The sequence below is a fragment of the Mirounga angustirostris genome, unplaced genomic scaffold (genome assembly GCF_029215605.1).
Source record: "Mirounga angustirostris isolate CCGP_5_RB_7025 unplaced genomic scaffold, mMirAng1.0.hap1 SCAF_2, whole genome shotgun sequence".
Taxonomy (NCBI): Eukaryota; Metazoa; Chordata; class Mammalia; order Carnivora; family Phocidae; genus Mirounga; species Mirounga angustirostris.
Window position 1 is genome coordinate 32,360,117 of NW_026991710.1, and position 23,922 is coordinate 32,384,038.

The 23,922-nt window shown below is 37.3% G+C and overlaps 1 protein-coding gene across 8 annotated transcripts in view; it reads left to right on the top strand.

Annotated features, from left to right (window-relative positions):
* The window catches only part of KLHL5 (kelch like family member 5), a 90,302-nt gene that overhangs the window by 34,724 nt on the left and 31,656 nt on the right, over positions 1-23,922 (top strand). For all 8 annotated transcript variants that reach the window (XR_008506611.2, XR_008506612.2, XM_064584379.1 and 5 more), the window contains 2 exons: positions 4,825-5,037; positions 16,192-16,378. Coding sequence is in view for 6 of the 8 variants with exons in the window: in XM_064584379.1 (XP_064440449.1) it covers positions 4,825-5,037; positions 16,192-16,378 (400 nt within the window). In the remaining 2 variants the exon portion in view is untranslated. The remainder of the gene's footprint in view (positions 1-4,824; positions 5,038-16,191; positions 16,379-23,922) is intronic.

Below are 23,922 nucleotides of genomic sequence, written 5' to 3' on the forward strand. Positions count from 1 at the left end.
CCTGGCTCTGCCACACGTCTTGAGGTTCAGGTTCACCGTCTACTGCATGATATTTTCATTGAGTTATAAGGGGAAAACACCAAGTAATATTTCTCCTGGATCTATGAGTCAAGCCTGAAGTTATTACAGTCACTAAGAAGCAGAGCAGTGGCCTAGGACTGTTCTAGTCAAGATTTTCAGATCTGCTGCTTTTTAAAGCAGGATTTCCCCGGTGTTTTTCTTTGTAGCACTTGGATGAATTTTCACGGATGGAAATTGGTGACCGTGAGTGGGGGGTATTGGTGCAGTACAGATGATAGGATGAAAGGGAGGCTTTTTATTAAAGGTAAATCTGATTATATGTAAGAAGCGTTTTTAGCTGTGTAGAAAGATCTTATGAATTGTAGCAAATTATGTGCTCAAAATAAATCGCAGAGGAGGTTCTCATTCAGACATCAGAGGATAATGGATACAGACTGATCTAGGACAGCAAGAAAAGAAGGGCATGTTGAAGGCATTTTGTTAGGACCAGGCCCCCCCACCCCCCAGTCTTCATAGTACAGGCATTTGGGGAAGGGAGGATATTTGGATTTTTAAGGAATGATCCTCTTGTCACACTGTGGCAGTTAGGTCTTCACAGCTGGGCAGAGATTGAAGACTGTTACTTTGTATCCTGCAGTTACGGCACTACAGCTCCTAAGAGAAGAAGGAATGTGAACATTCACACACGCTTATGCTAGTTATCCGTATTACTGAGTTTATCAACATGAAGAAGATGTTTTTGTCTACCTTCTCCTCCATCCTTCCACTGAGTTGGTTTGTCTGTGAAGGGATTGACAAATACTTTAGAAATCTTTCACTACAGAAATAGAGATTTTAGAACAATGATAAGAACAGGGGTTTACAGCTATTGGGAGGAATAATTCTACCTACTTCATAAGCTCGGTATGAGGATTAAATGAGTTAATAGGAGTGTAGCACTGAAAATAGTGATTGACACATAGTATACCCAGTCAATAAATGATATCCTCATCATCGTCACCATCATTGTACCATCATTGCTCTATTCAACACATTAGGGATTGATGTGAGTGAACAAAAGCACTCAGACAAAAGTGCAGCCCTTATGATTTGTATTCGCCCCTGTGGTATCATCACTTCTCAGGAATGTTTCTTGTTTATCAGTTAATCAGTCACAGAGATTGTGTGACAAGGCAGTACTATACAGAACTGGCATCTTCTAAATTAAGTCCCATGGAAGATTTTTCCCCACCTCCATCTTTATCTTTCCCTTGCAGATTTCTCATTTTAACCTTAAACCTCACGTTCAAATAATTTTGGGAGTAAGATGACTATAAATAAAATAAAACAGGTTTCTTTTCTTCATAATCAGTTCATCATTTAAGTAATATCTCTTTCCTAGGAAGGAGTTTGATTCACATGAAAACACTTGTATGCATTTAAGTCACTCCTGTTGTTTATAGTAGAGGCACAGTGGCTGCTAAGACATAATGGCTTAGACATAAATTAAACTTAAATTGGCTCTTTTTTTTTAATTAAAGTTGGCGTGCAGTGTTATTTTAGTTTCAGGTGTACAACATAGTGACTCAACAATTCTATACATTATGCAGTGCTTACCATGAGAATTGTAGTTACTTTGTGTCACCATACAGAGTTACTACAATATTATTGATTCAGCTCAATGTTTTTAAAGCTATTTTCACAGCCAATTAGTTGGGTCATTTTTGGGGTTTTTTTTTTCTCAAGGCTATTATTTGACATTATTCAGTTTCAACAGCGAGGTGAAATTTAATTCTAATAACAATAAGTCATTTAGAGGCAGATTGTCTGATTTCAGTTGTTGCTATGGGAACTCAATGAAAATGTATAGCAAAATTCAGTCTTCAATTTAAATAAATCCCTCAGTAATTTCATTTGCTTGGAAACTAATTCCAAATGGGGAAAGGGCATAATGCTAGCAAGTATTTGGTAGCATGATAGCTTTTTATATCACAAAATAGATTTTTTTTAAAGTTTTTATTTTAATGCCAGTTAGTTAACATACAGTGTTATATTAGTTTCAGGTGTACAATATAGTGATTCAACAATTCCATATGTTACCCGGTGCTCATCACAACAACACAAAATAGATTTAAAATCCGAAGTAAGCATAATGCCACATAGTCAATTCAGTTGTCACAATCAGTAAATGGTGCACGTACTTGGAATGTTCACTCATCCTCTATGAATACAGGTAGGAAAGGATGAGGAGTTCCTTCTTGTAATCTGGAAACTTGTTCTCACTCTGACTGACACTCACTGTGACCTGGCATGGGTCCTTTAACCTCTACGAAAAAGTCTGACTAACGCTGGGTGTATCATTACAAATATTTAATGGCATTATGGATTTGTGAAATAAATATAAGCATTTAATTTTAAATTTTTGAATTTTGTTTCTCGACCTAGAAAAAACACTGAATTCTGCTAAAATACCCGCTGTAAAACCAAATATTTTTGAAAAGCACTTTGTGTTTAACCTTGTGTTCAGTAGTCTTTCCATAAGTTGTTGAGAGACTCAATTTTCACTTAAAATGAATTGTACTAGAATGGAATGGGCATGGTTCTGAAATAGAAAATCAATCAATCAATAATAATAATATATATAATCGTCCTTTTCTACTTGATGAGTTAATACCATTGCATTGGTAATGCCATTAATACCATTTGAAAGTAAAGCAGTAGTTATTATGTCAGTATGGTGTAAATGTTGATTGTCCTATACACTACCTTTGAGCAATTAGAAATGTGTATTATTTTTATTTCTTAGAATCTTACCTAACATTATGTAATAAATGTATTTCCATGTATCAATGTGATCTTTGTTTTTGAAATTTTTAATGCCTGCTTAATAGCCCATTGAGTTACAACCCCCTATAGCTGGACCTTTAGGCTAATTCCCATTTTGTACTATTATAAATAATAATATAGAGAAGCATCGTTAGAGAAGCATCAGCTTTTTTTTTTTCCTCTTGTGAATTATTTATTAAGGATTAAACTGCTAGTAGGATAACTGGGTTGAGAGCTTCAACATTTTTATAGCTCTTGCAATGTGTTACCAGATCGTTTTATAATGTCGGTATACAATTGAGTAGAACAGTTTGCTTGAAGCCAACATCGAGGTTTTATTAAAATATATTTCTGAAAATGATAATCAGTCATTTAAAATAGATACATTTGGGCATCTTTAGCACATCATGATGAATTGAAGCAATTGAATTTAGTTAATTATTCATGTATGGTTTCCTGTTAAGAATTTCTAAGGAAGGAATGTCAACCCAAGATATATTTTAGATCAGTACCTAATTTGGGTTACTGCAAGCTCTAGGGAACATATAATTCTCATTTTACTGTAGAAGATAGTTGCTGGTAATCCTTATCTCTAGCTCTAATTTAAATGGCCCTACCTATTTCACTTAAACCGTGTATGCTGAGACAGCCACAACACAGTAGGAAGTATAAGAAAAACATTAAGGGACAATATGCATAGCATTTGCATTTATATTATAGCTGAGTAAACAGTGAATGCATTAAGACTTGTAACCTTGCAAACCAGATAGTAAATTTCCCATCTCTCTGGACTGTTTAGCATAATACCCTACTAAAGATCATTATCTCACAGCTGAAGTCATTTCTGTCTCCCATTTCAAATGATAAGAAGGAGCCTGATTCTAGTATGTGGCTGCAACTGAATTATCTTCAGTCCAAGGTCCTGGAGTCCCGGTGCACTCATTCCATGTCAGTGCTTTTGCTTTGGCTCTTTTTCTTTGAGACCAAAAGAACTTCATACATATATCAGATTCGAAGTTGGTTTTTTTTTCTTTTTTTTAATTACGTTATGTTAATCACCATACATTACATCGTTAGTTTTTGATGTAGTGTTCCATGAATCACTGTTTGCGTATAACACCCAGTGCTCCATGCAGTACGTGCCCTCTTTAATACCTATCACCAGGCTAACCCATTCGAAGTTTTAAAACAGACCTAAAATCCTGGGTGGTCTTATGAATTACATTAAAACACTCTTGAAGGCCAATCAGAGCCAGGATAGCCATAAGGATGTAGTCTTCCCAGAAGTCTGAGAAGACTTCCGTGGTACAGAATGGTCTTGGGAAATCCAGCCAGCCTGACTGACAGCCATTTCTGGGTAAGAGAAATAATTTCACGGCTCACGCAGGTATCTGGCTGCACTGTTAAGCCAAAGTCTTCAGCAACCACAAATGTAACCTAACTTGGATGTTAGACTATCCTGCATCTCAGAGTCTAATTCATTTTTTCTACCCTCTAACTCTCGAAAGACTTGCCAGAACTATTCCCAAACTTGAGTAAAGCAAAACCTAAAAATCCCAGGTCCATTTTTAAAGTGTACCAAATGGTGGAGGCACCTGGGTAGCTCAGTTAAGCAGCCAGTTCTCAATTTCAGCTCAGGTTATGATCTCAGGGTCCTGGTATCGAGCCCCACATCAGGCTCTGTGCTCATCTGCCCCTCGCCCCACCCCCACTCACATGTTCTCTCTCTCTCTCAAATAAACAAATCTCTTAAAAAAATAAAATGTACAAAATGGTAAAATTTAATTCTACTGATATGGAGACTTACAGCGGCACAACATAATGGCAATTTAAATGTTATTTTATACTGTGTTTCTTTCCTAATAAACAGTAATGCTATGGTAAGGAAGGTCTCAAGTATAAACTGTGTTTTGGCATCTAATTCAAATGTGTTTATTTTCTCTTAAACTGATGCACAGAAGGAACAATATTGTTGATGTGCTGCTTTTTCCCCTCTAGGAACATTTCATGGAAGTAATTCGAAACCAGGAATTTGTATTATTACCAGCCAGTGAAATCGCAAAGCTCTTGGCAAGTGATGACATGAACATTCCTAACGAGGAGACAATACTGAATGCACTTCTTACTTGGGTCCGTCATGATCTAGAACAGAGACGGAAAGATCTCAGTAAACTTTTGGCTTATATTAGGCTACCTCTTCTTGCACCACAGGTAAACTGTTTTTGATTATTTAAAATCCGTATCCTAATTTCTTTTTTTTTTTAAGATTTTATTTATTTATTTGAGAGAGAGAGAGTGAGAGAGAGCATGAGAGGGGAGAGGGTCAGAGGGAGAAGCAGACTCCCTGCCGAGCAGGGAGCCCGATGCAGGACTTGATCCAGGGACTCCAGGATCATGACCTGAGCCGAAGGCAGTCGCTTAACCAACTGAGCCACCCAGGCGCCCCCGTATCCTAATTTCAACAACATTTGGGTATTGATTTTTATGCTAATCATGTTAAAATTACGTGAATATAGATTTTTTTCCTTTGGCTCTTCTATCCGACAAGGTTATTTTACATATTTGATGAAATGTGTAGGTGAAAAGATACTTAGCTAAAAAAAATTTCTGCTTGTGTTTTCAACCCAGAAGTTCTCACTACCTAAATTGCATTAATTAAATAACATTGTTGCTTCAGGGTTAATAATTTTATTTGACTCAGTTTACAAACCTATTCTAGCTATTGAAGAATTAGTAAAGCTGCGGATGAAAGTAGCAGTGAATATCAGGAGCCAGAAATTTAGATTAATTCATTTGCTTCGTGTTTATTAAGTATCCACTAAATGCTGGATTCTGGTGATACATAAACTGAGGCATGGTAAGAGTTCCTGCTCTGACATCTTAAAACTCTGTGTCTTGGCATATTCACACACCCCAGTCTTTTAATCTGTCAGGTGGAGATGACATCCTCTTTGACTATCTCACAGGATTATTATAAAGATGAGAAAAGTGCTCTGTAACATCAAATGTGCTACAAATAATCATGGTAGAATTATCAGCATTCTTTTAGAATTGAGAGCTGTCTAGTTAGTGTATTCAAGGCAATCAGTCGGAACACATTGGCACGCGTAGTTTCCCCCTTGTACAGTTCTAACTGGGAGGTATAGCAGTCCCTCCTTATCTGCCGTTTTGCCTTCCACGGTGTCAGTTACCCGCGGTCAGCTGTGGTCAGGAAGCACATGGTCCTCCTGATCTCTTGTCGGAAGGGCAGCAATATCCTTCCACACCTCACAGGGCCTGCGTCACTCACCTCACTTCATCTCATCATGTAGGCGTCTTATTATCTCATCATCACAAGAGGAAGGAAAGCGCGAGAAAGACCACATTCACATAACTTTTATTACAGTTTAATTGTCCTATGTTATTAGTCGCTGTTCTCTTACTGTGCCTAACTTTTAAATATAAACTTGATCATAGGTGTGTATGTATAGAAAAAAAACATAATATATGTAGGGTTCGGTACTATTTGCGGTTTCAGGCATCCACTGAGGGTCTTGGAACATAAAGGAGACTTAATGTACAATAATTTCCTCTGCTGCTTAGCTGGAAGGCTTGAATAGAGAAAGAGGCCTTGAAAGTGAAGAAAGAATGAGCTGTGACTGCTCGAGGGCAGATGTTTGTTGTTCAAGTGCCATAAATTTTATCTTATTTGTATTTATCTTGAGCATTTTGTATTATTTCCAGCGGTTGTTAGCAGAAGCTATTGTTCGCTCTCAACCTTATAGAGACAAGAAGTAGTGCTGATGCTTTATAAGAAAGACGTCCTCTTCAGAGGTAGCATGTTATGTGAATTCATAGACATGAAACTGCACGAATTGATGCCAATTCAGGAAAAATAACGTTGTAAAACGTTTCCCTTGAAATCAGATTTAAAGAAGAAAGTTACATTTTACTGGTACTTAGCAGAAGTTATTTTTCTTATCCTTTTCTAGGTTAAAGAAAATAAAATGTGAAAAATCCTAGTAGACTTTGAAAAGAATCTGTGCGATTAAGTAACCTGACGATTGACTTCAGTCCTGCAGTTTCAAATATTTATGATACTATGTTTGCATGATTCCGAGAGACGTTTAACACTTCTGTTATCCAGGGTACTGCTGATAATCATAACCATAAGATCTTAGAGTTGAAAGGCAATCATTTAGCCTGACACCTATTGTACAAATGAAGTAACAGACCAAAAAAGGAAAACCATATGCTCAAGATCATAAAACGATTGCATAAATTTCTGTCCTTCTGCAGTGTAGTTTTATTTGCCTTTGCTACTTGGCTAACATCATAGAGCTAATAAGAGACAGAGGGAGAACTTGAACCCAAGTTAAGTTCTGTGCCTTTTTCACTGAACCAGTCAGCCCCCTGAACATACTATGTGTAAAACTGCTGGGTCAGGGGAGATATATCACGTGGAGGAAGAAATAGATTAAAAAATAAATATGTAAAAAAATAAATAAATAAAATAAATTTGTGACTACAATATAATGAGAGGAAGGCAATGACAGGTATATGAACATGGCATTATGAAAGTAACTGGAGTAGCCTGCCCGGGCTGATGGTGGGGAATCTGGGAGAACTTTCTCAAGTGTCACTCGGTCTACATCCTGAGTAGTTACCCCGCAGAGGGGGCATGATAGCCCAGGAGAGATAGGGGATTATACCTAGTTATGGTGTCATGAGCAAATGTGTCATGCTCTGGAATTTGAAGAGAGCTCACATGGCTCGAGTGCAGACATAAAAGGGCAGTATGGAGAGACAAAGAATCTCTAGTGATGCCAGGGAGTTTGCATTTTATCCCCAAAGCAGTGAGGAAGCACTAAAGAATTTTAAGCAGGGAATGGCATAATTATCATTTTATTTAGGAAGATCCTCTAACTGCATTGTGGAGATTGGATTGGAGCGATCAAAGTAGAAATCCATTAGGAAGACTATGGGACTCAGACAAGTGAATTAGGTGCTCTCGGGCAGAGCAGGTAGAGAAATTACCAGGCTCAAGAGCTATTTAGGAAGTAGAACTGATACAACTTAATGACCGATTGAAAGGTGCGGGGTAGAGGGATCCAGGGCGCCTGGGTGGCTCAGTCGTTAAGCGTCTGACTTCAGCTCAGGTCATGATCCCAGGGTCCTGGGATCGAGTCTCACATCGGGCTCCCTGCTCGGCAGGAAGCCTGCTTCTCCCTCTCCCACTCCCCCTGCTTGTGTTCCTGCTCTCGCTGTCTCTCTCTCTGTCAAATAAATAAAATCTTTAAAAAAAAAAAAAAAGAAAGAGGGATCCAGAATGATTCTGATTTGTGCAATGAGATTAAGAAAGGCGCTGTCCATTAAGGCAAAGAATACAGGAGGAAGAGCTGATTTCAAGGTGGGAAGAAAATGGAAGAATCACGTTCCCAGAGCTTCTTGGTATCTTTAGTCCTCTTGGAGCCTAGGAAGAAGTTTTGAAAATTTCTTATTTAGGTTGTCGTAGCCAAAAGGAAGAGAATGACTTGGCCAAGGAGAACACAAGGGCACTAGGGGTGGAACCCTCAGAAATAGTAGTATATGGTGGTAGTTCCTAAACCTGCCTAAATAACTCAAGTGCTATTAAAAAGAGATTCCATGTTAAGGAGGAGGAAATTTTAACAGCATCGGCTATTACAGAGGAGACAGTTAAGGACAGAAGATCCACTGGATTAGCCCATTGATTCTCAAAGTGTGGCCCCCAGCTCTAGGATCAGCACCGCCTGGGAAGTTGTTTAAAATGCAAATTATTGGCCCCATTCTACAGCAATTATTGGCCCCATTCTACAGCTCCAGGGTCTGAGACTCTGGTGGTGGGGCCCAGCAGATTGTGCTTTCATTTGCCTGCAAGTGGGTTTGAGGCACACTCAAGTTTGGGAACCAGATCTTAGCAGATGAGTAGTGGTGACTGATGGAAACCGCATTGCCCTGTATGATTCAAACGAGTTACTTCATCTCTCTGAGCCATGTTTGTTTTCCTGCAAGGATAATACCATGTTGCACTATTGTGATGCTTAGAGATACCAGTAGGGGTGTTTTTTTTGCTTTCCTTGTTAAAAGTGAAAGGCAAGGTTGCAAAATGATAGTTATCAAGTGATGAAGTTTGGAAGTAGACTCTAAAATCATCAAGAAAACGTTGGGTTGTATTCTGTACGTTTTACTGTAAAAGGTAGGACAGTATGACAATTATTTAAATTGTCCAAAGAGTATCAGATAATAACAAATGACTAATATTAAATGGCCATCAGGTCCAGTTACCTAAAGAATGTACTTTTGTAAAGAGGTGAAGGGGATTAAGAATACACTTATTATGATGAGCACTGAGTAATCTATAGAGTTGTCAGATCACTATATTGTACACCTGAAACTAATATAACACTGTATGTTAACAATACTGGAATTAAAATAAATAAAATTTTTAAAAACAATAAATAAAATTTTTAAAAAGCATCCACTTTTGTGAAATAGTTCCTTCCTCAGGAACTTTTACCCTACTCTGTTAATATGAAACAGTATTCGGTCTAGCTAGAAGGGATGAAATTTACATATGCAGTAATTTTATTATAGTGTATATTGTAGTGTAGATCCTTAAAATGACCTAAGAAATAATATATGTAATTATAATCCTCTACCAACTGATCATTTAGTGTGGTTGGTTGTGGTGACTTTTTTTTAACTCTGAATAATCCAGAGGATACATGTTTGCGGTTTTTTGTTTTACCTTTGAATGCATTATAAGCTTTTCTGTATGATCAAATTTTAAACAATGTGAATAGGAATACTAGGACAGATGTACATTATTTAAAATATTTTGACACCTAAATTCTTAAAGGTCCCAATGGTTAGTTGTGTTATAAGTATCTTGGTCTTCACTCTTCTGTTCTCAATTTTCATTACTGTTTTCTACTGAAAGTCAAAAATATAAAATGAGCCAGTATTTACCTTTACCATTCTTTGAGTTTACGTGTTTTTGATACCAAAACATTTTTAAAGCCTATAGAATTCAGAAATCATTCACATTCTACTTTTTACTTTAGTATTGGAGGGGGCAGTTTTAGAGAAATAGTCATATGGAGATCAAGTATGTGAGTGAAGATAAAAATGTACACATTGAAAATGTTTCGTCTTTTTTCTAAATGCCTTCATTTAAGTAATTTGTCATTATCTAATGGCAGAGAAGGCACATAGTGTTCATCTAAAATGCAGAGTATTCAAGAGTCTGTAATTTTTAGTTCTCTTTCATTGCCTTCTGAATGATTTTTCAAGTGATTTCTGCTACTTCCCATTTGATTAATCTGATACACGGATTAATGGCTTTATATTCCCTTCTATTACTCTCATCTCTCAACTTAAATATGATTAATCTCATTTATTCATAACATATAGAGACTCTTAGCATGTTTAAGAATATTTTTTACTTCAGGACACCTGGGTGGCTCAGTCAGTTAAGCGTCTGCCTTTGGCTCAGGTCATGATCCCAGGGTCCTGGGATTGAGTCCCATATGGGGCTCCCTGCTCAACTTGGTGGGGGGGAGTCTGCTTCTCCCTCTGCTCCTCCTCCCACTTGTTCTCTCAATCTCTCTCTCTCTCTCAAATAAATAAATAAAATCTTTAAAAAAAGAATATATTTTACTTCAAATTGCAGTAACTATTAAGTCTCCCAAGACTTTACTTCCTACAATTTTTCACATTTATTTCTATTTACAAAGGACTAAAGTAATTATATATAACAGAAGTAATATAAACATTAAGATCAATCTGAATGAGCCAGCTCGGTGCATATTCGGTAATGGTTTCTGTAGCAAGTATAACTATATCTTGTGTGCTAGAAAAAATACAGAATAATTAATACCATAATTTATACTCTGGCATAGGCCCTAAGACTTATGTCTTAATTTGGCTTTTTTGCTGTTAGCATGCTGTTCTCAGTTTCCAAATGCCACAGACTTTTTTTTATAGTGACTTTTGTTAGAAACTCTTCCATTATCAAAATATGAACATATTCTCAACATTATTCCTCATTTGCATTTCCAAAGTAAAACTGCATTCCCCACCCATTCAAATGGCTAAAATAAAAGGAGGTAGTAACGGGGCACCTGGGTAGCTCATTTGTTAAGCATCTGCCTTTCGGCTCAGGTCATGATCCCAGGGTCCTGGGATCGAGCCCCACATCGGGCTCCCTGCTCAGCGGGAAGCCTGCTTCTCCCTCTCCCACTCTCCCTGCTTGTGTTCCCTCTCTCTCTGTGTCTCTCTCTGTCAAATAAATAAATAAATAAAATCTTTAAAAAAAAAAAAAAGGAGGTAGTAACAATTGTTAGGGAGAATGTGGAGGAACAGGAACCTCATATATTGCTGGTGGTAACACAAAATGATGCAGCTACTTGGAAAACAGTTTGGCAGTTTCTTAAAAAGTTAACATGTATTTACCATATGACCCAGCAATTCTATTTCTAGGTATCTACCCAAGAGAAATGAAAACATTTATTGGCATAAAGACCTGCATGCAAATGTTCTTAGCAGCTTTATTTGTAACAGCCAAAAACTGGAAATAATCTGTATCCATCAACTGTGAACAGATAGACAAAATGTGGTACATCCATAAATGGAATATTATTTAGCAATAAAAAGAAATGAAGTAGTAAGGAACCCTCATGCACTGTTTGTGGGAATATAAATTGGCATAGCCACTGTGGAAAACAGTATGGAGGTTCTTCAAAACATTAAAAATAGAAATACCATATGATCTAATAATTCCACTGCTGGATATTTACCCAAAGAAAACAACACTTATTCAAAAAGATACATACACCCCTGTGTTTATTGCAGCATTACTTACAATAGCTAAGATAAGGACGCAACCCGTGTGTCCATCAATAGATGAGTGGATAAAGAATATGTGGTATACACACACACACACACACACAGAAATATTATTCAGCCATAAAAATGGATGAGATCTAGAGGGGAGGGGGGTGGGGGTTGGGTTAGCCCAGCGATGGGTATTAAAGAGGGCACATTCTCCATGGAGCACTGGGTGTTGTACGAAAACAATGAATCATGGAACACTACATCAAAAACTAATGTTGTAATGTATGGTGATTAACATAACATAATAATAATTAAAAAAATAATGGATGAGATCTTGTCATCTGTGCCAACATGGATAGGCCTAGAAGGTATTATGTGCTAAGTGAAAGAAGTCAGACAGAGAAAGACAAATACCATTGATTTAACTCTTATGTGGAATCTAAAAACAAACCAAGCAAGAAACAGAGCCATAAATACAGAGAACAAACTGATGGTTGCTAGAGCAGTGGGGGTGGGGAATTGGCAAAATGGATGAAGAGGAGGGAGAGAGACAGGCTTCCAGTATGGAATAAATAAGTCATGGGTATAAAAGCTATAACAGGGAATATAGTGAATGGTATTGTAATAGTGTTGTACAGTGATAGATGGTGTGCATACACTTGAGGTGAGCCTAGCATAATATACAGTTGTTGAATCACTATGTTGTGCACCTGAAACTAATGTAACCTTGTGTGCCAACTACAATAAAAAACTGCTTTGGGCGCCTGGGTGGCTCAGTCGGTTAAGCGTCTGCCTTCAACTCGGGTCGTGATCCCAGGGTCCTGGGATCGAGTCCCGCGTCGGGCTCGCTGCTGAGTGGGGAGTCTGCTTCTCCCTCTGCCTGCTGCTCGCTCTCTCTGACAAGTAAATAAATGAAATCTTTGAAAAAAAAAAATAGAATACCTGCATTTAAAAAAAAAAACCATTAAAAAATGTTTTAATAAAAGAAATGATGTACTGATACATGCATAGATGAACCTCAAAAACACACTAAAGGAAAAGAGCAAGACACAAGAGACCACATATTATATGACTTTATATCAAACATCAAAAAAAAAAAAAAACGCAAATCTATAGAGACAGATAAGCACATGGGACAGGAGATGGGAACACAGATTAAACAGCAAACTGCACGTGAGATCTAGGTGGGGTGATGAAAATGTTCCAAAGCTGTTTATGGTAATGGTTGCACAACTTGGCAAATTTGCTAAAAACCACTGAATTGTATACTTCAAATGGTGAATTATATGATATGTAAAATATACCTTATATTATCAAATATGATCCTGCAGTATATCAAAAGAATGATACACTATGACTGGGAATATTTTTTCCAGGAATGTAAGAATGATTATCAGGAAATCTGTCAAGATAATTATTATATCAGTAACTTAAAAGAGAAAAAGCCATATGATCATATCACTAGGTGTATAAAAGGCGTTTGGAAAAAATGTAGGAACCATTCTTAGTTTTAAAACTCTGAAGTAAAATAGGGAGAAAAGAAAAGAGCCCAAATACAATAAAGATGGATTACTAATTGCTATAGCAACTTTCATCCTAGTCAAACACTAAAACCATATCAATTCAAACCAGAAATGGGTACTCTGTATCACCCTGATTATTTAACCATTGCTTTGAATGTTTTAGCAGTTCTAATAATAAAATAAAAAATAAAATAAAAATGAAGTAATTGGCATACACATTAGAAAGAGATGTCAACTATATCCCTCTTTGGTGGTGATTATGATTGTATGCCTAATAACTATAGTTTTATAAAGGAATGTGGTAAAATAGTAGATTATAGGTATACAATAATCAAAAGATTTTTCTCTCCAAAATATGGGCAAAATGAAAATTTAAAAATCCATTCCCAATAGCAATAAAAATAATAAAATGTGTAATATGTATATTAAATATGTTTATTTAATAAAAGAAAGGCATATAACCTATATGAAGAAAGGTATATAAATGGAAAGGCTTCCTGAAAAGAAAGACGTAATATCATAAAAATATAAATTCCGAAATTAATAAATAATTTAATGCAGTTCATATTAGCATTCCAACAGGATCAAGTTGGTGAAAGGGAATTAGATAAATTTATCTTTAGCTTATATGGAAAGCAAAGCCTCAAAAATAGCCAAGAAGACTATGAAAATGAACAGTCAGGATAGATTTCTATAAAAAAATCAGAATATGCTGGGATGCCTGGCTGGCTCAGATGGTTAAGCATCTGCCTTCAGCTCAGGTCATGATCCCAGGATCCTGGGATCCAGTCCCACATCGGGCTCCCTGTCAGAGGGGAGCCTGCTTCTCCCTCTGCCAGCTGCACCCCCTGCTTGTACACGTGCACTCGCTCACTCTCTGACAAATAAATAAAATCTTTTTAAAAATCAGAATATGCTATCAAGACACTAAAAAATGTGGTATTAGAATAGGAATAGACAAAAAGGTCAATGGAAAAGAATAGTCAGAAAACAGGTCTTCTGTATCCTGAGATGTATTTATAAGAATACGATATATAACCAAAGTTCAATTCACTTGGAAATGGAGGAGATTGTTTAATAAATGGTGCTGGTACAGAATTGGCCATCTACCTTGAAGGAAATTAAAATATTCCTCAGCTCATACTCTATTTATAAATTAATTTCACATGGATCAATAACCTGAATAAAAGAAATACAGCAAAAAGAGGTAGGGAGGTGGATGGAGAAACAAGCACAAAAGGAAAAGAAATTCTTTTTTTTTTTTGTATTTTTTATTTAACATAATATATTATTAGTTTCGGAGTTCAGTGATTCATCAGTCTTATATAATACCCAGTGCTCATTACATCATGTGCCCTCCTTAATGTCCATCACCCAGTTACCCCATCCCCCCACTCCACTCCCCTCCAGCAACCCTCAGTTTGTTTCCTATGATTAAGAGTCTCTTATGGTTTGTCCCCCTCTCTGATTTTGTCTTGTTTTATTTTTCCCTCCCTTCCCCTATGATTCTCTGTCTTGTTTCTTATATTCTACATATGAGCGAGATCATATGATAATTGTCTTTCTCTGATGACTTATTTCACTTAGCATAATACTCTCTAGTTCCATCCACATCGTGGCAAATGGCAAGATTTCTTTTTTTTTTTTGGTGACTGAGTAATATTCCATTGTATGTATATGCCATATCTTCTTTATCCATTCATCTGTTGATGGACATCTGGGCTCTTTCCATAGTTTGGCTATTGTGGACATTGCTGCTATAAACATTGGGGTGCAGGTGCTCCTTTGGGTCACTACATTTGTATCTTTGGGGTAAATACCTAGTAGTGCAATAGCTGGGTCATAGGGTAGCTCTATTTTCAACTTTTTGAGGAACCTCCATACAGTTTTCCAGACTGGCTGCACCAGCTTGCATTCCCACCAACAGTGTAGGAGGGTTCCCCTTTCTCTGCATCTTCGCCAACATCTGTTATTTCCTGACTTGTTAATTTTAGCCATTCTGACCAGTGTGAGGTGGTATCTTATTGTGGTTTTGATTTGTACTTCCCTCTGATACCAAGTGGTGTTGAGCATTTTTTCATGTGTTTGTTGGCCATTTGTATGTCTTCTGTGGAGAAATGTCTGTTCATGTCTTCTGCCCATTTCTTGATTGGATTATTTGTTCTTTGGGTGTTGAGTTTGATAAGTTCTTTATAGATTTTGGATACTAGCCCTTTATCTGGTAAGACAAGAAAATAACTTTTTAAAAGGCAGGATGAAACCATATCTATACTTTTGCATAAAATTATATAAATTTTAAAAATCGGATTCAGTGAAGCACAAGGGATTTAAATTCTTTCAGGATAATCATCATTTAGAGTTCTTTGCCCCTTAAGAAACTGGTAAGTTTTTGCTGTTGTTGTTTTTTTATTTTTTAGAGGTGGGGAGGGGCAGGCGGAAAGGGGGAGAGAGAATCTCAAGCAGACTCCCCGCCCAGCACAGAGCCCATCTCAAAGCTTGATCTCATGACTCTGTTGTGATCATGACCTGAGCCAAAATCAAGAGTCAGATGCTTAACCACTGAGTCACCCAGGCACCCCTGCTGTTGTTCTTTGAGCTCTGTTTAGATAGGTCAGGTAAATGCAGTCTAATTAGTCAACTTTTATTTATAATTACTCTTTTTCAATTAAAATCATTTCTAATTTAAAAAGTAAAAATGACTTATTGTAGAAAATCTAGACAATATAGAAAAGCAGTAAAAAAGATCATTCAAGAAGCACCATTTCTCTACTCCCCAGAGATAAGCACTATTTCAGGTTTCAGAGTATACCACTGATCCTCTTCAGTTTATATTTTTCAATGAAATTTAAAATGTAAATCTTGTAAATATTGCATATTTTAGTTAAAAATAGGTGTCCAGACTTGGATTTTTTTTTTTAAATGAGACGCTTTCCATTTGTAAACTATGTCTTCTTTTAATTACTATTTTCTTGCTCATTCAGCATACATACTCACTATTCTTTTCTAGTTCCTGGCAGACATGGAAAATAATGCACTTTTTCGGGATGATATAGAATGTCAGAAACTTATTATGGAAGCAATGAAGTACCATTTATTACCAGAGAGACGACCCATGTTACAAAGCCCTCGGACAAAACCTAGAAAGTCAACGGTTGGAACATTATTTGCAGTTGGAGGAATGGATTCAACAAAAGGTATTAAATAATCTTTTGGCGGGGGGGTGGGGAAACAGGGCAGAGGGAGGGAAGGAATTTTAATTAGTAACACACATGGCCAAAAAGCTCTTTAGAGAAATGGCTGGTTCCAGGACTGGAAAAATACCAGGTAGTCGCAGAACATCTTATAGTGCCAGAAAGTAAGGAAGTGCTCAAAGAATAATGGAGACAGTTCAAGGGACAGAAGAGGCCGTTTGTAGGCACCACCACTGTCCAAATCTGGGATAATTTCAACACCAAAATAAATAATGATAAAAGATTATCATTTATTAAATCAATAAGTATTCATGAGTCCACACTGATACAAATAAAGACAGGGCAGTGCATCAGCTTGAATTTCTTCTGCTGTAAGGGACATAATAGGAACAAACAATAAGATCCAAAATAAAGTCTGTAGATTAGATAACAGCACTGTATAAATGTTAACTTCCAGATTTTGAAGATTGTTTTGTGGTTTCGTAACAGGGTTTCTTGTTTTGAGAAAGATACACTGAAGTATTTAGGATACAAGGGCATCATTTCTACAACTTAATCTTAAACAGTTCGGAGGGGAGAAAAGTATACATACCACATACATCGAAAGCAAATGTAAAACATCCACATTTGGAAAATCTGGGCCAAGGGTCTCTGGGAATTCTTTGTACTGTTCTTGCAACAGTTGTTACTACTAACAACAATAATAGTAATAAAACACCATCTATAGTTCCTCCTCAGTGCCAGGTAGTGTGCTAGAAGCTTTCTGTGTTATCTCTCAGTATACATTGATCTCCCTTCTCTCTGAATTACTAGTACTAATAGCCTTCCATCCCTGACAGCACCTCTCTGACTTGGGACTACATCTCTGAGCTCAACTCATTCTACTTCTCCCCTCACTCTTTCTGTTACAGCCCCAGTGGCCTCCTTGTTCATGTAACAAGCCAAACATTATCCCACATCGGGGATATTACATTAGCTGTCCCCTCTCACTGGAATGTTCTGTGCCCTGATGTTGGAATGGCTAGCAGAAATTATTCACTCAGATCCCCAAACATCAGTTTAACCAAAAAAGATTCCCATTGGCCAGTTATCACCTGTCTATCGCTTTCTAATCTTGTGCGTACCTCTTTGTATCTCATTCCTCTGCTTATGTTTCTTCATAGCACCTGATCTATCTACTTCTTTCCTCCCCCCAGGTAGGCTCTGGAAAGCAAGAAACTTGCTTTTTTCAACAATAAATCCCACAGAGCCTAGAACAGTGCCTTGCACGTAGACAGCATCAATAAATATTTGCCATATGAATGAAGGTTGTCCTTTGCCATCTCTTGAATTATTTGTAGGACTGAAGCCCTCAATGCATTATTCACATCTAAAGATTTCTTTTCCATGTGATATCCTTAATGGATATAAAAATAGGAGCGCTAATCAAAAGAGTTTTATTGTAATTTAACTCTTAGCTTCATGGTGACAAAGATGTAGATATTATCCCATATAACATAACATGGTGCTAAGTATGTATTTATAGATACTTAAGTTCCAAATATAGGCTTGATCACTGAATGGTACAGAAATATGTAAAGTTAAATAGCTGATGAGAGTCATAGTATAAATATTTGAAATTTCTGGAGAGCCACAGTCCAGGTAATCATTCTGCAAATACTTATTAAGTATTTACTATATGCCTGGAACTGGTGCTCAGCTTTGTAGTCCTTACTAGCACTTCTCCCTCTCCTTCTTTCCTTCTCTTTTTTAAGGCTTTGTTATTTCTGTGTTGCTTGTACTCTTGTGTTGCTTTCATTCTCGTATTTTCAACTTGTGTGAAAGATCTATTTGTCGTTCAGCTTTCATCTCAAACTATGTGTGTTCAGGTCTTCTCTGACCATGTCTCTCAGACTTGAGGACTTGGAACTGAAATTCAGCATTTTTCAGTAGCATGAATGGACACCAGCCCTGGCCCATTTAAGCAGATAAGGAAGGCCGTGGAGAAATAGGCAGGAACTATAACCACTGCACCTTCTTTCTAATGCCTGCCTTGGATTTTATTTTTTTTTAAAGGTTTTATTTATTTATTCATGAGAGACAGAGAGAGAGAGGGGCAGAGGGAGAAGCAGGCTCCCCAAGGAGCAGGGAGCCCAATGCGGGACTCGATCCCAGGACCCCAGGATCATGACCTGAGCCTAAGGCAGACACTTAACCATCTGAGCCACCCAGGCACCCCCTGCCTTGGACTTTAAATCCTAGGTTCAAGTATCTATTTTACTAGCTTTAGGGCAATCCTGGGCCCTAAACTTCCAAGGACAGTGAGGATGAATATCTGTCTTCGGCTTTATGGGAGATGGGGCTCCTGCTTCTCATCAAAGCTCTTTCGTACAGTGGAAAATTCTCCATGCATAAGAAGGGGTACCCAAAGTAAATAATACATTTCTCTCTCTTTCCTTCTTTGTTTCTTTGTTTCTTTCTTTCTTTCTTTCTTTCAAATCTTACAGTTTGACAATCACCAAGTCTTCTTTCAAATGAGTCTTATTCTTCTAAATTTCCATTGCTACTTTCCAGTTCCTGGTAGCCTCCTATGAGCCTACATCTTTTGATCATGTTCATTTAGTGCGAAGAGCATTCCTTGTGTTGTTACTATGGGCCAGGCATTACGTTAAGTGCTTCACCTATCATTTTTAATCCCATGTTCATAATAACTCTAAGAGCTGAATGTTGTTATTGCCCTAGGATGCCTGTACTTAGAAGAGTTACCTGTCTTTCCCAGGAATACCCAGCTAATTAGTGATGGAATCAGGATTCAAAGCAGGCACTGACTCTGGAGACTACACCCTCTGCCTTATTACCTCTTCTGTTAACATGCACTACTCTGCTCAAAAACTACAACAGTCTTCATTTCTTACCACATAAGATGTCAATTCCTCTTTCTAGTTTCCAAGACTTTCTGTAATCTGACCATTATTACTTGACCAACTTTATTTCTGAGTCTTTCCTAGATGCCAATTGTTCTCACCTTCTGTCTGATTCAAGCTATCTTCCCTGGCCTTAACTTACTTTGTACCCAAAGTCTTTATAATGAGGAGCAATTTGCATTAATTGGATGGCAGTCTGATCATTGGGTTCTTGGTCCCTTCATATATCTTAGTATAGGGCCCAACAAATAAGCTGGAAATGTTTCTAAATAGCCACTAAGAAAAAGTTAGGATATATTTCTGCTTACTTTTTTAAAGGTTAATTTTTTAGTATAAGTCAGGGAACTTCTAAGCTTTTATATAGAATTTTGTAATTATTAGGAATTTGTTATTTGAGGATATTTGGGTTTTTTTTTTAAGAATTATGTTTGGTGGGATGCCTGGGTAGCTCAGGTAGTTAAGCGTCTGTCTTCGGCTCAGGTCATGATGCCAGGGTCCTGGGATCAAGTCCCTCATTGGGCTCCTTGCTCAACGGAGACCCTGCTTCTCCCTCTGCCTGCCGCTCCCCTGCTTGTGCATACTTTTCCATAACATGTTTCCATCTTAACTAATTACATCTACAAAAACCTCATTTTCAAAATAGTTTATATTCTGAGGTTCTGGGTAAACATGGATTTGGCGGGGGCATTGTTGCCTTGATAACAATATTACCTCCTTTGAAGTTAAATATTATAGGGGCGCCTGGGTGGCTCAGTCAGTTAAGTGTCTGACTCTTGATTTCGGCTCAGGTCATGATCTCAGGGTTGTGGGATCGAGCTCCGACTGGGGCTCAACTGGGAGTCTACTTGGGATTCTCTCTCTCCCTCTGCCCCTCCCAAATAAATAAATAAATAAATAAATCTTTTTAAAAATTAAAATTATTATATAAAGTACCCCATAAAAATATCCATTTTTTTTGCAAAAATGTCATAAAAGATTATGCTTTGACTTATTAAGCAATATCATTGTGTTGCAGTTATTTATACTGTGTCTGTTGTTTATTTAAATTATCTTTCTAGTAATAATGTATTTGCGTTGTCATACACATATTCAATGGTTATGAATAAAATCTGAAAAGTGAGTGTTAAAAAGAAAAAGAATTGGGGCACCTGGGTGGCTCAGTTGGTTAAGCGACTGCCTTTGGCTCAGGTCATGATCCTGGAGTCCCGGGATCGAGTCCCGCATTGGGCTCCCTGCTCGGCAGGGAGTCTGCTTCTCCCTCTGACCCTGCCCCTCTCATGCTCTCTCTCTATCTCATTCTCTCTCTCAAATAAATAAAAAAATCTTTAAAAAAAAAAAAAGAATTATGTTTGGTGTTTGCAAAGGAAATTTTAGTCACCAATTCCTGGAACTATGATACTGCTTAGTGAACTGGAAGTAAAATAACATTGAATGAAAAAAAAGTTCCTTAAACTCATTAGTGAGGAAAAATGATTAGCATTGCCTTTTTATTTGACAGAATGAAGACATTTTTAAAGATTAAATTTAGAGTGATGAATAAAGTATACTATTACATGAAATAGTATGAATAAAATCTCATTATACCTAAAAATTATAAAGATTATTCAAGCTCAAAAAATATTTTTGAACAGCTACTACATACAAGGGACTCTATTTGTTGATGTGAAGAACACAGAGATGGTGGGGCACCTGGCTGGCTTGGTCGGTGGAAAGTGTGACTCTTGATCTCGGAGTTGTGAGTTCAAGCCCCATGTTGGGTGTAGAGATTACTTAAAAATAAAATCTTAAAAAAACAAGAATACAGAGATGGAAAAAGACTCGGACTTTATCCCAAATAACTTAAGAATTTTGTAGGGTAAATTAAAAAAATAAAAACTGGTAACATATGAGATAATGTATTTTATATATATATATATAACAAAACTTTCTAAATTTTAGATTATCAATAGTATTAGTGCTCTGATGAACTAATTATAACAAATACTTTAGAATAAATATTTGTCCTGATTTTAATTCTATAAAGATAGCTCTGATTGCATGTTGTGTTAGAAGCTTAGAAAGAGAGAAATAAAATAGATTCTAATTGAAATCTTCATAAATGGAGGTTGGGTTATTTTAGAGGGGTGGGGCTTTTAAATTTTTTTCTCACTTCATAAAACAAAAGAATTCCTGGAATCTTTTAATTCTTTTTTTTTTTTTTTAAGATTTTCTTTATTTATTTGAGAGAGAGAGTGGAAGGGAGAGGGAGAGTGAATCTGAAGTAGACTCCGTGATGAGTGCAGAGCCCAGTGCGGGGCTAGACCCCATGACTGTGAGATCATGACCTGACCTGAAACCAACAGTCAGGCGCTTAACTGACTGAGCCACCCAGGTGCCCCTGGAATCTTCTAATTCTTAAAAAAATATAGACAGGACCAGACAGTTACTCCCAGACTCCCCACACTCATAGTTTCCCAACTTCATGATCTGCCCTCACGCTCTTGTCCTTTTAGGTTGCAATAGAATGTGTATCCCCTCCCTGCTCCTAGGAAGGCCAGCCCCACACCTGTGTTCTGACACTGCCCTTTCCTGCCTCCTCAGGAACCTCGCTGTTCAGTAGGACCCCTTCAGCTTCTTTCCTCACAACTCGATCCTTCCCATTAGCATGTGAGCAAACTCGAGTTTATCCAGTTGAAAAGCAAAACAAAACAAAACCTCTCTCAACCCACCTAGTAACTCCTATCTCTCTCCTCCCTTTTATAGCTGAACTTCTCATATAGTCATCTGTGCTCATTATCTCTTATCCCCTCACCTCCCCATCATGTCATAACCACTCAGACAAGGGACTCTCTATAAAGTTACTAATGACCTCCATGAAGATAAATCCAGTAATACTTTGTGGTCTTCATCTTACTTGGTCCTCTTGGTAGCATTTGATACTGTTAGTAGTTTTACCTGCTACAAAATTTTCTTTAAGTTTTTATTTAAAAAAAAATTTTTTTCTCTATACAGTTAATTTTTTTTAAGATTTTATTTACTTATTTGAGAGACAGAGAGATAGCAAGAGAGTGCACAAGTGGGGTGTAGGAACGGAGAGGGAGAAGCAGGCTCCTCGCTGAGCAGGGACCTCTGATGCGGGCTAATCCCAGGACCCCGGGATCATGACCTAAGTTTTTATTTTAATCACCCTGTGCTCATCATGACAAGTGACTCCTTAATCCCCATCACCTATTTCACCCATCCCCCACCCACCTTCCCTCTGGTTACCATCAGTTTGTTCTCTATTGTTACGAGTCTGTTTCTTGGTTTTCCTCTCTTTTCTTTTCCCTCATTATGTTCATTTGTTTTGTTTTTATTAAATTCCACATGAGTGAAATCATATGGTATTTGTCTTTCTCTGACTGACTTATTTCACTTAGCATAATACTCTCTAGCTCCATCCATGTCATTGCAATGGCAAGATTTCATTCTTTTTTATGGCTGAGTAATATTTCATTATATATATATACCACAACTTCTTTATCCATTCATCAATCCATGGACATTCAGGTTGCTTCCATATCTTGGCTAAAATAAATAATGCTGCTGTAAACATAGGTGTGCATGTATCCCTTTGACTTAGTGCTTTTTTTTTTAAAGTAGGCTTCACGCCCAGCATGGAGCCCAACAGGGGGCTTGAACTCATGACCTTGAGATCAAGACCTGAGCTGAGATCAAGAATCGGTCACTTAACTAACTGAGCCACCCAGGCACCCCTGAATTAGTGCTTTTGGATTCTTTGGGTAAATACTCATTACTGCAATTGTTGGATCATAAGGTAGTTGTTTTTAACCTTTTGCAGAACCTTCATGCTGTTTTCCAGAGTGGCCGCACAAGTTTGTATTCCCACCAAGAGTGCAAGAGGGTTCTCCTTTCTCCACATCCTCGCCAACACCTGTTGTTTCTTCTGTTGTTGTTTTTAGCCATTCTGACAGGTGTGAGGAGATACCTCATTGTAGTTTTGATTTGCATTTCCCTGATATGTGATGATGAGCATCTTGTCATGTGTCAATTGGCCATCTGTAAGTCTTCTTTGGAGAAATGTCTGTTAATGTTTTCTGTCTGTTTTTTAATTGGATTATTTGGGTTTTGGGTGTTGAGTTATATAAGTTCTTTGTATATTTTGGATACTCACCCTTTATCAGCTATGTCATTTACAAATATCTTCTCCCACTCTGCAGGTTGCCTTTTAGTTTTGTTAATTGTTTCCTTTGCTGTGCAGAAGATTTCTATTTTGATGTAGTCCCAATAGTTTATTTTTGTTTTTGTTTCCCTTGCCTCAGGGAAACTATCTAGAAAAAAGTTGCTATGGCCAATGTCAGAGAAATTACCACCTGTGCTCTCTTCTAGGATTTTTATGGTTTCAGGTCTCACATTTTGGTCTTTCATCCATTTTGAATTTATTTTTGTATATGATAAAAGAAAGTAGTCCAGTTTCATTCTCTTGCATTTTGCTGTCCAGTTTTCCCCACACCATTTGTTAAAGAGACTGCCTATTTCCCATTGGATAGTCTTACCTGCTTTGTCAAAGATTAATTGACCGTGTAATTGTGGGGTTATTTCTGGATTTTCTAGTATGTTCTACTGATATATGTGTCTCTTTTTGTGCCAATACCATACTGTTTT